The sequence below is a fragment of the Dromiciops gliroides genome, chromosome 5, assembly GCF_019393635.1.
Source record: "Dromiciops gliroides isolate mDroGli1 chromosome 5, mDroGli1.pri, whole genome shotgun sequence".
NCBI lineage: Eukaryota > Metazoa > Chordata > Mammalia > Microbiotheria > Microbiotheriidae > Dromiciops > Dromiciops gliroides.
In genome coordinates, this window is record NC_057865.1 from 224,736,389 (window position 1) to 224,751,947 (window position 15,559).

General features: G+C 43.9%; 1 protein-coding gene across 4 annotated transcripts; it reads right to left on the bottom strand.

Annotated features, from left to right (window-relative positions):
• Positions 1 to 313: 313 nt before the first annotated feature.
• PYM1 (PYM homolog 1, exon junction complex associated factor) lies at positions 314 to 15,344 on the bottom strand. Of its 4 annotated transcripts, none has more exons than XR_006353278.1 (4): positions 14,548 to 14,698; positions 4,354 to 4,447; positions 3,190 to 3,930; positions 314 to 695 (listed from the first exon to the last, which is right to left on the bottom strand). XR_006353278.1 is itself a non-coding variant. In XM_043967019.1 (4 exons), the coding sequence occupies exons 2-4, from the start codon at positions 14,818 to 14,820 to the stop codon at positions 3,447 to 3,449; spliced, it is 621 nt and encodes a 206-aa protein (XP_043822954.1). In that variant the 5' UTR covers positions 14,821 to 14,921; positions 15,200 to 15,344; the 3' UTR covers positions 2,960 to 3,446. The 4 variants fall into 4 exon arrangements, 3 of the variants coding, with proteins under 3 accessions (XP_043822954.1, XP_043822956.1, XP_043822953.1); XM_043967019.1 differs by lacking the exons at positions 314 to 695; positions 14,548 to 14,698 and adding exons at positions 14,778 to 14,921; positions 15,200 to 15,344 and having other exon boundaries at positions 2,960 to 3,930; XM_043967021.1 differs by lacking the exons at positions 314 to 695; positions 14,548 to 14,698 and adding an exon at positions 14,778 to 15,193 and having other exon boundaries at positions 2,960 to 3,930.
• Positions 15,345 to 15,559: the final 215 nt, after the last annotated feature.

Here is a 15,559-nt window from a genome sequence, read left to right on the forward strand (position 1 = left end):
GAAATGACAAGTAGGATAGTGTCAGAAAAACCGGGAAGACTTATATGAACTGATATAAAATGAAGTGAGTAGAACATTATACATAGTAACAATAATACTGTAACAACGATCAACTTTAAAGGACTTTGCTTCTCTAATTAACACAATGATCCAATACCATTTCAAAGGATTCATGAAGAAAACTGTTATCCACCTCCAGAAAGAGAACTGATAAACTCTGAGTGCAGATCAAAGCATATTTTTTTTCACTTACTTTATTTTTCTTCCCTTTTTTTTGGTAACATGGCTAATATGAAAATGTCTTTGCATAACTTCACATGTATAATCAATATCATACTGCTTGCCTTCTCAAAGGACGGAGATGGGGCTAGAGAAAGAGAATTAAGAACTCAAAGAAATTTTTAAATGAATCTTAAGATAGAATTTTACTAGGAACAGAAGTCGAGTTTGATGGATTACAGTTTGTGGAATCCACTCTCTTCTTTTTTTGAAAGTCAGGATATTTGCCCTTCTTCAGTACTGCAGCACCTCTCCTGACATCAGTGATCAGCAATCACATGTTCCCCTTCTTTCAGTATCCTTGGATAGAGTTCATCTAGGCCTGGAGGGCAGATAGATGCTGTCTCATTTATCTTGAGTCTCCATTCCCTGCTAATCAATTTTGTCCTGTCCTTTCCAATCCCAAAATCATTTTCCTTGGAAGAGAAATAAGAAGCAGAATAAGAGTTGAGTACTTCAGTCTTCTCATCATCACCTGTCATCATTATCCAATCCCCTCTGCACAATAGGCCTATACATTCTCTAACCATTCTTTGGTATTGAATGTTAATAAAAAAACAAAGCCCTTTTTGGTTTTGAGTATTCATTATCAAGCAAGTTTGCTCGTGTCTCTAATTATTAAAACTCTTCTTGCAGAACTATGCTATTCTTACCCTTCCATATTTTTTCTTTCAAATTTTTTTTTCTATTGATGTATTTTGCTTTTACATCTACTAGATTTCTCCCTGTATCCCTTATAACAAAACTTTTTTTTTTGGTGGGGCAATGAGGGTTAAGTGACTTGCCCAGGGTCACACAGCTACTAAGTGTTAAGTGTCTGAGGCTGGGCTTGAATTCAGGTCCTCCTGATTCCAGGGCCGATGCTTTATCCACTGCGCCACCTAGCTGCCCCGACAAAGAATTTTTAATGGAAAAAAAAAAGGAGAAAAAAATCAGCAAAATCAACCAACAACCAACTGATCTGACAGCATATGCAAGATTCCAAACCAGTAGTGCCCATCCCCTAAACCCCATGACCACAATGGAGTACATTTTCTCAGCTCTTCTTAGCAACCATTTGTTTTATTGTTTATATTGTTTTAAGCCTTCCTATGCTTCTCTGAATCCCTTGTATTGGCCTTTTCTCATGACACAGTAATATATCATTACATTCATGTACAATTTATTTAACCATTCCTCATTCCATAGCTCCTTCATTGTCTCTAGTTCTTTGCTACCACAAAAATAATATAATTAATATTTTGGTATGTGGGAGTTTTCTTTCCCTCCTTTGACCTCCCTTAGGTTATATGTGGAGTAGTGGGATCCATATGTCAAAAATAGGGACATATTGTCACTTTTTCCATAGCATAATTTTTAATTGCTTTCCAAAATGATTAGAACACTTCACAGCTCCACCCCCCATTTTAGTATGTTTTCATTCCATGGCCCCTTCAACACTGTATGTTTCTATCTTTTGTCATCTTTTCCAATTTGATATACGTGATATAAAACCTCAGAGATTTTTGAATTTGCATTCTTATTGGTGATTTGGAACAATCTTTAATATAGCTGTAAACAATTTGAAATTCTTCTTTGAGGAACTGTTTATTGACGTCCCTTGACCACTTCTATGTTGGGGCCACCCACTTTTTTTTTTAATCTCAGTAGGATGAGTTCCCTCCATAGCTACCTTGGAACTTGGTCCTTTTAGGTAATTCCCATTTTCTTCCTAATAAGAATTATTACCATTTGTGTTTTCAGATTTTTATTCTCAAAAGCTTCCCTTCATTTGAAAGACAATTTCTCCTGCAAAATATTAAGACCACTTGATCTTATCCATCCCTTAACTGATCTCTAACTATCTAGGGCTCCCCTGCTGAATAAGTTTCTGTGGACTCCTAATGGAATATAAACCTCCTCTGTTGGGCAATTAAAAGTTCTTCACAATCTGGCTCCAGCCTACCTTTCGCACATTCTTCAGTCCAGCCAAACTGGTCTCCTTGCTGCTCTTCACATAATATTCTATCTCTCATCTCTGGGCATTTTGAGTTCAGGTCAAGATCCAGTGATGTGCAAACTTTCCTGATCCCCCCAGCTCTAGTGCCTTTCCTCCAAAAATTACCTTGTACTCATTTTGTAAAATAACACATACTTAGGTAACAGAAGTGACTGGAGAACCTCTTGGTCTAACTGGGGCACTGTCCATGAAGCCAGCATGCAAACTATGGTTCCATTAGGATGTAAATATGCCCTGGAACAGGTCTGAAGAATTGGCAATTTGGAAGGATGAAGCAGTCCCTTACTGGTTCTCATGGCTGGGGGCTGTGTCAAAGAAGATTGGAAACTGAGCCAGGACGAATCAACCATTCAGTATAGTAAGGATGAGGAACAATATCTTCTGGTATCTTTCCAGTCAACAACAGAGAGGAACACTCATGGAGAGGATTCATGATTCAGAGAGTGTTAGGACGACATGACTTCTACAAGTCCCTCTAAATCTAAAGCTACATTGCTATAATAAAATTGAGTTTGATTCTTATATGCTCAACCTTCACAGACCAATGCTGATGAAGAATGGGTTATCTGACAAGAAAACAAGTAGAGGGGAGAGATGGGCTCAATCAAGCTTCAGTGTAGGAAACAAGGCATCCCTAACAACCTTCTGGTTATCGCAAAAGAAAAGAGTCACAGTCAGACATCTCTACTTGGGATTTATTATCTTATTGTTGTTTTTTTTTTTTAAAAAAAAAAAGGAAAAAAGGAATGGGGTAGAATGGAAATAACCCCAAAACACTAAACAGGAACCAAGAATCCAAGAGTTTGTAGTTACCCATCCCCACCCTAAGTTTAGCCCTTCCTGAGACCCTGCCCCGTCCTACCCACCCACCCAAATAAAAAAGAAAGACCCCAAGCCAGGAAGAGTGGTACCTGGGACAGTCACTGAGATCCCGGACACAGGGAAAGGGAAGGGTAGAGTCCAAAAAGTAAGGGCTGAAGGTGAGGATTAATGGAGAGGTGAGGCTCTGGAGGGAAAGGCTGGGCCAAAGATGGCAGGACAAGAATAGGAGGGCAGAGAGCAGGGCATATCCCTCCTGGCTGCTGCTGCTGCCACCACCGTCCCCAGGCCCCTCAGAGGGAACGTCACAGAACGTCCTACAGTCCACATTCCCAGTCCATGAGGGGCCTCATAAGCCCAACTCCAAGTCCTCCAACTCCTCTTCTAAGGCTGCCCTCCTGGCCAGTTTTTCTAACTGCTCTTTGCTGGGATGGCTGATCTCCCCACTCTGGATCCGCTGCTGTAGCTCCACTATCTGACGAAGTTTCTTCTTCAGATTCTTGATCTTCTTGGCTTTCTCAGTGGCGGAAAGGGCATCAGGTTTGTCGGGGTTTGTCACAGGGGTAGTAGCTCGGGGATCGGGGGGCACACTTGGCAGCTGCGCTGGTTCCCGCAATGACACTTTATCCAGAGTCCGGCTCAAGGTCTCTACTGCCCCCTTCCCTTGCTGCTGCCGCCTCTTCTCCTTGCGTTTCAGGTTGCGTTTGGCAGTCTTAGAAAGCCCTGGTTCACCACTGTCTAGCCGGGGTGGGGTTGGGACCCCAGCCTCAAGGCTCAGCCCGGGAGGTAGTTCTGGTTTACTCTTGAAGAACTTAACATACTTGTTTTCATACCTAAGAGGAACAAAAGCCATCAATATGTCTTCAATTTCCCTGCCTCCCAAGTCTGACTCTCCACACTGGTCTGATTTTATTCTTCTTGTCTCTGCCCTAGGTAAACCAGCTTTCCCCCCACTCCCCTATCCTCGGTGTACTATATATTACAGCCCTGCAGAGCGTATGGAGGTCCTGTGACCAGAGCTATGAAAGACTACCCAGCACTCTGGTGGTAATGATAACCAAGCATTCCAGGCACAGTAAGAACCTTCTGCTTCCTCACCCTACTCCTGCTCTCATATCCTATCTAAGGTCTAGGTTACATTTCCTGGGAACCCAAGAGAGAAATCCCCCAGCACATATATAACAACACTGCCTCTCCTGGAATAAATTTACACACACCCCTACACCCACACTCCCCAACCCTGGCCAGCCACATACACAGGAACTTCCTCCTGAGGCACGTAACCTTCTTTCACTTTCCGCTGCTTCCTCCAGGTCCCGTCCGGTCGCTGGGTTGAAGCAATATATTTACCTAGAACAGAATAAATCAGGTTATGAAGACAATCTGTCCTGTTTTCAAAAAGCTCCAGAAAGGGAATTCAATCCAGGGGGCAGCTAGGTGGTGCAGTGGATAGAGCACCGGCCCTGGATTCAGGAGGACCTGAGTTCAAATCCAGCCTCAGACACTTGACACTTACTAGCTGTGTGACCCTGGGGCAAGTCATTTAACCCTCATTGACCTACCAAAAAAAAAAAAAAGAAAGAAAGAGAATTCAATCCTCGAATTTATTTCTGTTCATTTTCTTCTAGGGATTGTTTATCTACTCTAATCAACTGATCTACTTTTCTATTTTTTTAACCAGTAACAAATACATGCTAGCTAGCTACCAATTACTGCTGAGGCAGGGATTCCTCATTTGATAAGAACTGCTTGGGAAATTGGAAAGTTGTTTAGAGGAAGACAGGTTCAGGCCATGTATGCATCTTATACCATGTGCCACATTAATGATCAAATGGGTGAGCAATTTAAATGTAAAACGTTGCAAAAATAAAAAAGAACAGACATGATCAGAATAGATAAAAATCAATTTTGTTATATAAAATTTTAAAGCTTTTGAATAAACAAATGCAGCTAGAATAAAGAAAAGTAGAGAAAAAAATCTTTACATCAATTATCTGATAAAATTTTAATATCCAAGATTTATAGGTAATTAATACAAATATGTATAACTAAACTACTCCCTAATAGATCAAAGGACTGGAAGAAGGCAGGCATAATAAGACATTTCTGACTGAGCTAGAAATTGGTCAAACCCTCCAGGAAAAAAATTCAGAATTATGCCCGCGCCTCTTCCCCCCCCCCCCCCCCCCCGCCCCAGCTCAAAAGTTACTAAATTCTTCATACTCTAATACTAAGTTATTTATGACCTAGTGATTCCACTACTGGGCATATACCTTAAGGAGGTCAATGACACTGACAGAGAAATGTCCTATCTATACCAAACTAGTCATGGCTGCATTTTTTATAGTAGCAGCAACCTAGGAACAAATGAACAAGCTATGATAAATGAATGTAATAAAATATTATTGAGCAATAAAAATCATAAATATGAGGAATCCAGAGAACCATGGAAAGAGCTATATCAATTTAAGCAGAGCAAGGCAAGAAGAACCTGTGGAATACACACAATGATTACAAGAACATAAATTAAAACAATCCTAAAAGCCATCAGAAATCAGAGCACTTGCAATGACTGGTGTTGGTTCCAGAAGACTGTGGAGCTGGGAACATCTTTCACCTTTCTCTGTATCCTTAGGCTTTGTAAGTGTCTGAGGCCGGATTTGAACTCAGGTACTCCTGAATCCAGGGCCAGCGCTTTAACCACTGCGCCATCTAGCTGCCCCTATCCTTAGGCTTTAACAAAATGCCTGGTACGTGTCTATTGACACGTAAGAAATGCTTGTGGACTGACAGAGTGAGGATCTATAAAATACAGTTTGTTCTCTTCTCCACAGAAAGGATGCAGAATATCGCGTGACTTGTTGGAGGTCAATTGCTAAATCCGTCAAGTTTACCTATAATCATTTCTTAGTTACAAGAATGGGAAACAGGTTTATTGGATAATAAGTATGTTTTTAAAATAAGATCAATAAAACTTTTTTAAAGGAGAATGAAATCTGTCAATTTCCCTCAATCACCCAAACGCAAACATCAACACATCATTTCTCATATCTCACATAATTCTACAAGTATTTGGAAGGCAAACACTGTGAACAAAGTAAAGCATACTGTCCTTTTTCTTTAAAAGCTTATAATTTAGGGCAGCTAGGTGGTGCAGTGAATAGAGCACTGGCCCTGGAGTCAGGAGGACCTGAGTTCAAATCTGACCTCAGGCACTTGATACTAGCTGTGTGACCCTGGGCAAGTCACTTAACCCCAACTGCCTCACCAAAACAAAACAAAAAAAAGCTTATAATTTACTTGCAGGAGACAAGATATACATTAAGTCACCCCAAAAGATACCCTTTTTAACTGAGCACTATTGTTTCTTTTACATGGGTTATGTGGAGTAAATGAATGACATGATATGTATGTATCATGTATATGTATCCTCAAGGAGTTTATGGCATTCAATCCAGTAGGAGACATAAGGCACAAACACAAATAACTACAACATAAAACAGTGATAAGTATTCAAGAGGTGTATAAAAATGCTATAAGAGTTTAGAGCAGGGAGAGAATCACTCCCTAATGGGCTAATCAGGGAAGTCTTCAGGGAAAAACTATCATGTAAGCTGGGGTTTGAACAACAGGCTGAATTTCAACAGGTAGAGATGAAGGAGTGTCCAATCAAAGGGAATGGCACGAGCATGGTGTGTCATCAGACAATGCGGAAAGGTTGGATTTGGCTGAAGTATAGGCTATATGGCAGGGTGTATAAGGGAGGAAAGGTCCTGGGGCCAGCTTGTGGACAGCCTTCAAGTGGCTTGGCAGTGGCAATCACTGGTTTTAAACAAGAGTAACAAAATAAGGGCTGTGGTCTTTTTTTTTTTTTTTTTTGCGGGGCAATGGGAGTTAAGTGACTTGCCCTGGGTCACACAGTTAGTGTCAAGTGTCTGAGGCTGGATTTGAACTCAGGTATTCCTGAATCCAGGGCCGGTGCTTTATCCACTGCGCCACCTAGCTGTTCCTGTGGTCTTTTAATAATAGCTAATATTTATAAATGGCCTAATGGCTTGCAAAACACTTTACGTATTATCTCATTTGAGCCATACAATAAACCTATGAGTTAAGTGCTATTGTCACCCCCATTTCATAGATGAGGAAACTGAGGCCACTCACCTAACCTAGGGTCAAACAGCCAGTAAGGGTCTGAGGCATGATTTGGGCTCATGTCTTCTTGATGCCAAGTTCAACATACTATTTCTATCTACCTCCTAAATGCTACACAGCAGTGGCCTCTAAACCTCAATAGGGTACTCTATTAGTAAAAATGTTTGAGTGTGTACTCCCAACATGCTTGCTCATTTATTTATAAGTCATATATATACTCTTGTACTAAACTATGAATATTATAAAACTGACACAAAAAATAGTCATTTAAAAAGGCTAAAATAAAGCTAAAATAAAAATAGCTCCTAATCATTAAGGAGTTTGTCGAGTAGGGCAGTGATATGGTGAGAATTGCTCTTTCAGAGCTGTGTGGAACATGGGTCAGAGAAGAGATAAGGGGCAGCTAGGTGGCACACTGGATAAAGCACAGACCCTGGATTCAGGAGGGCCTGAGTTCAAATCTAGCCTCAGACACTTGCCACTTACTAGTTGTGTGACCCTGGGCAAGACATTTACTCCTCATTGCCTCGAAAAAAATGAAAAACAAAAAACACAAACAAAAAGAAAGAGAAAGAGATGAGATGGAGACACAAATTCAGAAGATATTTCAATAGTCCAGGCAAGATGTCAGGAAAGACCCTAAACTAGAGTAGTGGTTGTATGATGTAGAGAAGGGAAGAGATGCCTGAGAGATTGTGGAAATAGAAACAATAAGATGTGGCAAATGACTGGCTATATAGGGAGATGAAAACTGAGGCATTAACAATGACATCGGGGCAGCTAGGTGGCACAGTGGATAAAGCACTGGCCCTGGAGTCAGAAGGACCTGAGTTCAAATCCAGCCTCAGACACTTAACACTTACTAGCTGTGTGACCCTGGGCAAGTCACTTAACCCCAATTGCCTCACCAAAAAACAAAAAAAACCCCAATGACATCAAGGTTTTGAACCGGAGTGACTGGAAAGAGAGTGGTACCTTTAATAGGAAGTATAAAGTTGGGAAGAGGGATAGGTCTGCGGGGAAAGCTCATATAATGTGATCTGAGATTTGTTGCAACCCACTCATGCCTGTTCATCCTTTGCAGCTCACTCTGTCCTACCCAAATGAAAAGGGTAGGTAAGATTCTTACCAGTCACTGCCCTGAAGCCCAGAGCCTACACTCTGAGGGGCACCTTCCATAGCCACTAGGTGATTTGGGGGAAGGAGAAAAGTAGCCTGGGGATGGGAGTCAGAATTTTTCCAATGGCAACAGCTTAGCTGTGGTGAATGATCAGGTCCAGATTACGTCATCCCTGTCCTGAAGGGCCAATTCCTGGGATAGGAGTGGGGAAGAGTATGTTGGGAGCTTGCATAACCCAAGGGGTGTGTGTGTGTGTGTGTGTGTGTGTGTGCGTGCGCGCGCGCTGGGGAAGGGGAGAGAAATTGAAGGAGGAAGGTGTAGAAGAAAAGCCTCATGACAAGTGATTGCTGGGAGGATAAGATAGGACCCAACTCCCCACCCTTGGATTGGCTAATCACACACTCCTTGGAGTCAGGCCACAGTAATCATGACTACAAGTATACAGGACTGATATACAGAAATTAAATGTATAGAGACCAATTAGGAAGCCATCCCATTAGTGCAGCTGAGAACAAATGAGAACTTGGACTACTGGGGCAGCAACGGGAATAGAAAAAAGAGGGTGAATGTGCCAGTATTGGGGAGAGGTAGAATGGAAAAGATCTTGAAACTGATTAGATATGGGGGAGGGGAGTAAAAGAGAAGGAGGAATAGAGGATGAGAGGGAGATTTTGAGCTTGAGACTACTACTAGAGAACAATAGACATGTCTTCCATGTGAAGGGCAATCATGTGGGTTTAGATTTTATTCTTCTTGACTCCCCAAAGGACAGACTAGGAGAAATGGATGAAAACTGCAAAGAGGGGGGGGTCCTCAATTTAAGGAGGAAAAAAGATGTAACAATTAGAACTGTCCAAAATCGAAAAGAGCTGCCTCAAGACACAGCGGATTAAAATTGGAACCTGAGAAGAGATGAAACACACTTCCCCCTCTCAGCAGAGAAATGGGGCACCATGGGTATAGAATGTTACAGGTAAAGTCAGATACAGTTGCTACGTTGGTCAGTTTGTAACTGCTTTCTTTGTTACAAAAGAATAGGGGCAGCTAGGTGGCGCAGTGGATAAAGCACCAGCCCTGGATTCAGGAGTACCTGAGTTCAAATCTGGTCTCAGACACTTGACACTTACTAGCGGTGTGACCCTGGGCAAGTCACTTAACCCCCACTGCCCCACAAAAAACAAAAACAAACAAACAAAACCAAAAGAATAGGTTTGCATGGGGCAGGATAGAGATGTATAGGAAAATGACTGCTGTAAAAAACAAAAGGCATCCACAAAATTTTAATAAATACATACAGAGGAAGTGAGATCTCCCTCAGAGGAGATCTTCAAGTGGAGGTTGGATTACTTGCTGGGAATGGTATGGAGGGCACTCGTGTTCAGTATGGACTGGATCTTCCCACTGGGAAGATAATAACTTCAAATTTGGATATGCTCACAGACATTTAGGTAACGATGTTCAGTAGCCTGGTCTGGAGCTTGGGGGTGAGGTCAGGGATAGAAATGTAGATTTGCATAGAGGTGCTATCAGAAACCATAGAGACAAATGAAATTACCCAGGAACTGGGTAAGAGAAAAGAAGATGCTGGCACTTTAAAGTCAACCCAAGGGGGCAGCTAGGTGGCGCAGTGGATAGAGCACCGGCCCTGGATTTAGGAGGACCTGAGTTCAAATCCAGCCTCAGACATTTGAGACTTACTAGTTGTGTGACCCTGGGCAGGTCACTTAACCCTCATTGCCCCTCAAAAAAAAAGAAAGAAAGAAAAAGAAAAAAAAAGAGTAGGAAGGGACTTCCATGGCCATCTAGTTAAACACATCTTATCCTAGACACATATGAAATCCATACAACATATGCAACAAGTGGGTGGCCAGACCCTAAGGCCCAGGAGGGTATATAGTGTTATGGAAACAAGAGAGAGAAGAAAGCATTAAGAAGGGCTGTTTCTAGGTAAAGGGCCAGGGGACTATAGGTGCAGAACGTGAGGTACAGTGTTCACTGAGGAAGTTACTGGTCAGTAAATCTTGCTGAATGTGTTTTTCTTTGTTACGAGGGTTCACAGTGGGAAGTGGCATTTCAGAAAATATGATGGAAAGGAAACAAAAGGTATCAATCATTTTTAAAAGCCCCAAAAGGAAAAGGGATGGTTAACAGTCTCTGATGCTGAAGAGATCAAAGAAAATGAAGGCTGTGAAAAGGTTGTTGCATTTAGCAATAAGGTTACTGATGACTCTAGAGAACAGTTGGGAGAAAAGAAAGACTGTAAGGGTTAAGAACTAATCAGATAGGGGCAGCTAGATGGCGAAGTGGATAGAGCACCAGCCCTAGATTCAGGAGTACCTGAGTTCAAATCCGGCCTCAGACACTTAACACTTACTAGCTGTGTGACCCTGGGCAAGTCACTTAACCCCAATTGCCTCACTAAAAAAAAAAAAAAGAACTAATCAGATGGGGGCAGCTAGGTGGCGCAGTGGATAGAGCACTGGCCCTGGAGTCAGGAGTACCTGAGTTCAAATCCGGCCTCAGACACTTGACACTAGCTGTGTGACCCTGGGCAAGTCACTTAACCCCCACTGCCCTGCCAAAAAAAAAAAAAAAAGAACTAATCAGATGGTGAAAGAGTAGAACCATCAAATATTGATTATTTACTTCAAGAATTTTTGGGGGCAGCTAGGTGGTGCAGTGGATAGAGTACTGGCCCTGGATTCAGGAGTTCAAATCTGAGATCAGACACTTAACACTTACTAGCTGTGTGACCCTGGGCAAGTCACTTAACCCCAACTGCCTCACCAAAAAAAATAATAATAATAATTTTGATGGTGGGATGAAGGAGAGTCATAGGAAGCTACCTTGAAGGGGCATAAAGGACAAAGCAATGGTTTGCTTTTAAGGATTGTATTATGTTTATAGGTAGGTGGGCAGGTAGTGGTCTAGTGACTAGTGGTCAGGCAAAGATGCATGAAATAGAAGAGATAGAGAGGAGAGAGAGACACACAGAGACAGAAAGGGAGGCAAGAGAGGGAGAGAGAATGCTTGATAAAGCAATATCTTAAAGTAGATATGAGAGACATATAGTATTAAAATAATTATTTATAAGCTTTAACCTTGGTAAGGAAGAGAAACACCTCTGAACCAGGAGCTAAGGAGGAGACAGGGGAAGACCCTAAAGCGTTTTAAAGTGCTAATGGAGAGGGGGCAGCTAGGTGGCGCAGTGTATAGAGCACCAGCTCTGGATTCAGGAGAACCTGAGTTCAAATTTGGCTTCAGACACTTGACACTTACTAGCTGTGTGACCCTGGGCAAGTCATTTAACCCTCATTGCCCTGGGAAAAAAAAAAGTGGTAATGGAGAGCTAAGGGCCTGAATCTTTTCTGCTTAGAGGCAACCCAAGTCATCTGCTGGGAGTTTGGAGGTGGGGGTTAGGGTTTTGTCAGCTTAAGGGAAGAAATATTTTGGAAAAACTGGTGTGGAGAATAAGACAGGGAAATAATAGGAGGAAAATAAAAGGACTACTGACTGAGCAGCAAAGGCAAGAAGCACATTGGACACATCTTAAAGATACAACATGGATGCTTCACATGAGCACACTTAACATACAATTCAATTGTATGTAATGAATACTATGTTTTAAGCATCTGTTATAAACAAGGAATTATGGGTAGACCCTAAGGATACAAAGATTAATTTATGACAGTTGCTTGCCTTAACAAGTTTACATTCTACTGTCTTCAAGGTAGGAGGGATACAATATATACACAGATACTCAAATAGTATAAAATAAGGGGTACCACATAAAGTAAGTGGGAATATACAGCGGACTCTAATAAGAGACAGCTTGTGATGTGGACAAAGAGATCCAAAGTGCATTCCAGGAATAGTGGAAGAACAGACCAAATTCAGCAAAATGCTCATAATCCAGCTTCACAGGATGTAAAGGGGACTCAGGTAAAAGAAGGTTGAAAAGGTAGACTGAAGCAGATTGTGGATGACATTGAATGGCAGGCAGAGGAGGAATTTATGTTTAAAAGGCAATAGGGAGTCATTGAAGGTTTCTGAGTAGAGGAGAGACAATTCAAACTTGTGGTTTAAGAAATAATTCTTACAATTCCCTAAAGGATGAGTTGGTAAGAAGAGAAACCAGAAGGATGAAGGGAAACCAATTACATTATTACCCAGGACTTCATGTGAGAAAGGTGATGAAGAACTGAACTAAGGCAATAGTAATACAAGGGATGAAAAGGGGATAGAGGAGAGATGGTAGAGAGTGAGAACCAACAAACACGGGCAACTACCTGGATGTTGGGGATAGAAGAGAGGTGAGATTTCAAGAAAAAATCAGAGGTTCTGAATGGAGGTTGTTAAGGATCTGGGGTGGTAACATCTTCAGAAATCAGAAGGACAAATTTGGTGGGAGATGATGTTGAGTTCAGTTTTAAGGGAGCCTAGGACATTCTTAGGCAGTAGGTGGAGGATGAATCAGCAAAGAAAAGAGAAAAGGAATAATGAGAGAAGACCAAAACAGAGCAGTGTCAAAGAAGCCAAGGGACATAAGAGCAGCTAGCAGGAGGGATAATCAAGTGTTGAATATAGCAGAAAGGTCAAGAAGGATGAGAACTAAGAAAGACCATTGAATATGACAATTAAAGAAAAATACTAGCCATTTTTAATGGAATGGTAGGGTCAGAAGCTAGACTAAAAGGGATTGAGGAGTTAATGGGTGATGAGTAACTGGAGGCATCCAGTATTGACTACTCTTTCTTATACTTTAGCTGAGAGAGGGAACAGGGAAATAGTTTTGAGGGAATGGCAGAATGAAAGACAGGTTCTTTAAAGTACAGAGAGACCTGGGGATATTTGTAAATATCACAAAATAATCATATAGGGAGAAACTAAAGATAAGAGTGAAAGATTAATAGGGAAACTCTAAAAGGAGACTGGAAGGGATGGGATCAAGGGCACAGGTGAAATAGCCTTGGCAGACAAAACCATCGCCTCATCCACTGAGACTATAGCAAAGGAGAAAAAGATTAAGTTGGATTCTAAGGGAAGAGAATGACAAAACTTAGGAATGGCAGTATATAGGAGGAATGGAGGTTATATGTTGAGAAAGAGGTGGGTCCGGAGTTGGAGATTTTAAAAGACAGAAAAAGTTTGGAAAAGTTACAGTACAAAGTCAGACAACACCCGTGAGAGCTCAATTAAGCTTAGATAACATGCCTTTATAGTGTATCCAGTATGAATGATTTCATGACTTAGGCAATGTCTGCTCTACATGGGAACACATATACACAACATGTACTCTACCCATATCTTCTGTATATTTGTTTTGATAGTCAGGCCCCAAGTTTCCTCCCTCTAGTCCTTGGGCAGAAGGGGTGACCAGTACTAGCACCATCTAAGGATGAGACCTCACTTTCTCCATCTTTCTTCTCCCAGGGCCTCATCCTAGCACAAGGCTACTGCCTGACCCCAACAGATAGGATTCTTTTCTACAGTTTAGGGACACAGAGAGCTGAGGAAGGGTGGAGTTAGTAGTTTGATTACCAGGCTGAGTGCAGGGACACTTGTGTTCTGGTCTTAACCCAGTGCCTGGCACACAGAGGGAACTTAATAAGTGCTTGTTGACTTGACTGATCCCTGCCCAGGCTGACAGTTTCCCGGGGAAGGTAGAGGAGATGCTGAAAGCGGCCCATGTTGGCAATGGGTCTCCAAAGAAAAAACTCAAAGAATCGGTAAAAGGGAGCAAGGGTCAGAAGGAAGAGGGTCCTTCCCAATCTTTCACACTTAAGGTGGGTGAAGCTAAAAGGAAGGGGGGGGGTCCCCAGGAACTGGAAGGGGCACGGACGGAGCTCCACGGGCCGGCGGGACTAAAAGGGCTCCGGGGGCCAAGTGGAGACTCCCGGGGCTCAGCGGAGGCCCGGGGACTAGCCCTGGCCAGCAGAGACCCTAGCCTAGAGTTCGGGTGACCGGAAGCAGAGGGACCCCGGCGCCACAGGACCGGAAGGGGGCGCAGGTGCAGCCCCGAAGGAGCGAATGAATGGGGTAGGCGGTCCGGGGGGGCGGGAACTGGGGAGGGGCCCCGGGATGGGCGGGGCGCAGGTCCCTTCCAAGTCCGCCCTCCACCTCTACCCCCACCCCCCAGAGGCCCGGGAAGAGGAGACTCTGCACCGCCCGCACTCACCGCCGGTCTCGTCAGTTACATAGGGAGTCGCCATCTTGGAAACGAAAACCACTTCCGGCGTGAGTGACACCCTCCCCCCAGGACCCGCCCCCTTCTCCACCGGAAGTGGAGTCCGGGCCTGGTCGCGAGCTGCCATTTTCGTCTTAAAGAGACAGAGCGCCCTTGGATTTCATGCGGTGGGCTAAGGGAGGGCCGAGGAAACTAAGCAGGTTATTAAGAGGAGACCGTACCTTTCAGCTCATCCTCGGGAGCGGGCTGGCGGCTGGACGACATCCCTAGCCGGGCGGCGCCACATAAGCGAAGGGAAGGGAGACACTTGCAGGCCCGGGCCGCCGGCGTGCGCGTCCCGCAGAGAGTCGGCGCTCTAGCAGTGTCTGTGGAATGAATGAAACAGGAGGCCTGAGGCCGTTTCTCTCCGGAGGAGGGGGCCGGGGCGCCAAGATCCTCGCGGCTAGAATTCGGGTCTGGTGCCCCGCGCTGGGCACCTGCCACGAGCCTCCCCGACTCGACCGAGGCTGAAGATCTCGGTTCAAATCCTGACCCCGCTCCTCCTTCCCCCGGTGACCTTGGACTAGTCTCATTGTAGGGGCTGGGCTCGTTGACCCCGTCTACGCTCCCTTCCGGCCCAAGCCTCTCTTCCCCGCCTCCATACCTTCCTCCTCGCCTCAGTTTCTTCCTCTGCAAAAGATTCCCACCTCTAGGTCTACGGCTCTACCCCGAGGGTGCTGGAGGAAAGAGATCGAGGGGAGGAGGGAGGGGCGTGATCGGAGGGGTTGGGCTTGACCCTGCAGCCCTTCCAGCACTCCCCATTTCTGCCCTTCTCCCCTCCCCTTTTACTAATAGCAAATCTTCCCGCCCTTGTCCAGGTCCCCTTAGCTAAATTCCGCCTAAATTTGCTCTCCCGGAGGCTGGGAAGGCCCTCGGCTGCTGCCTTCTCTCTCCCGGGCTTCGCTTTCCTCCTCTCCTTTCCCCTCGCCCCACCCCAGCCCACCCCTCACTGCCTGCAAATTGC

Coding starts and splice junctions, on each gene's coding strand:
- PYM1 (XM_043967018.1), bottom strand. CDS start 14,683: ATGGCAGCTCGCGACCAGGCCCGGACTCCACTTCCGGTGGAGAAGGGG. Junction 4,448..14,547: donor TGTAACTGACGAGACCGGCG/GTGAGTGCGGGC, acceptor ATTCTGTTCTAG/GTAAATATATTGCTTCAACC. Junction 3,931..4,353: donor CCTCAGGAGGAAGTTCCTGT/GTATGTGGCTGG, acceptor TGTTCCTCTTAG/GTATGAAAACAAGTATGTTA.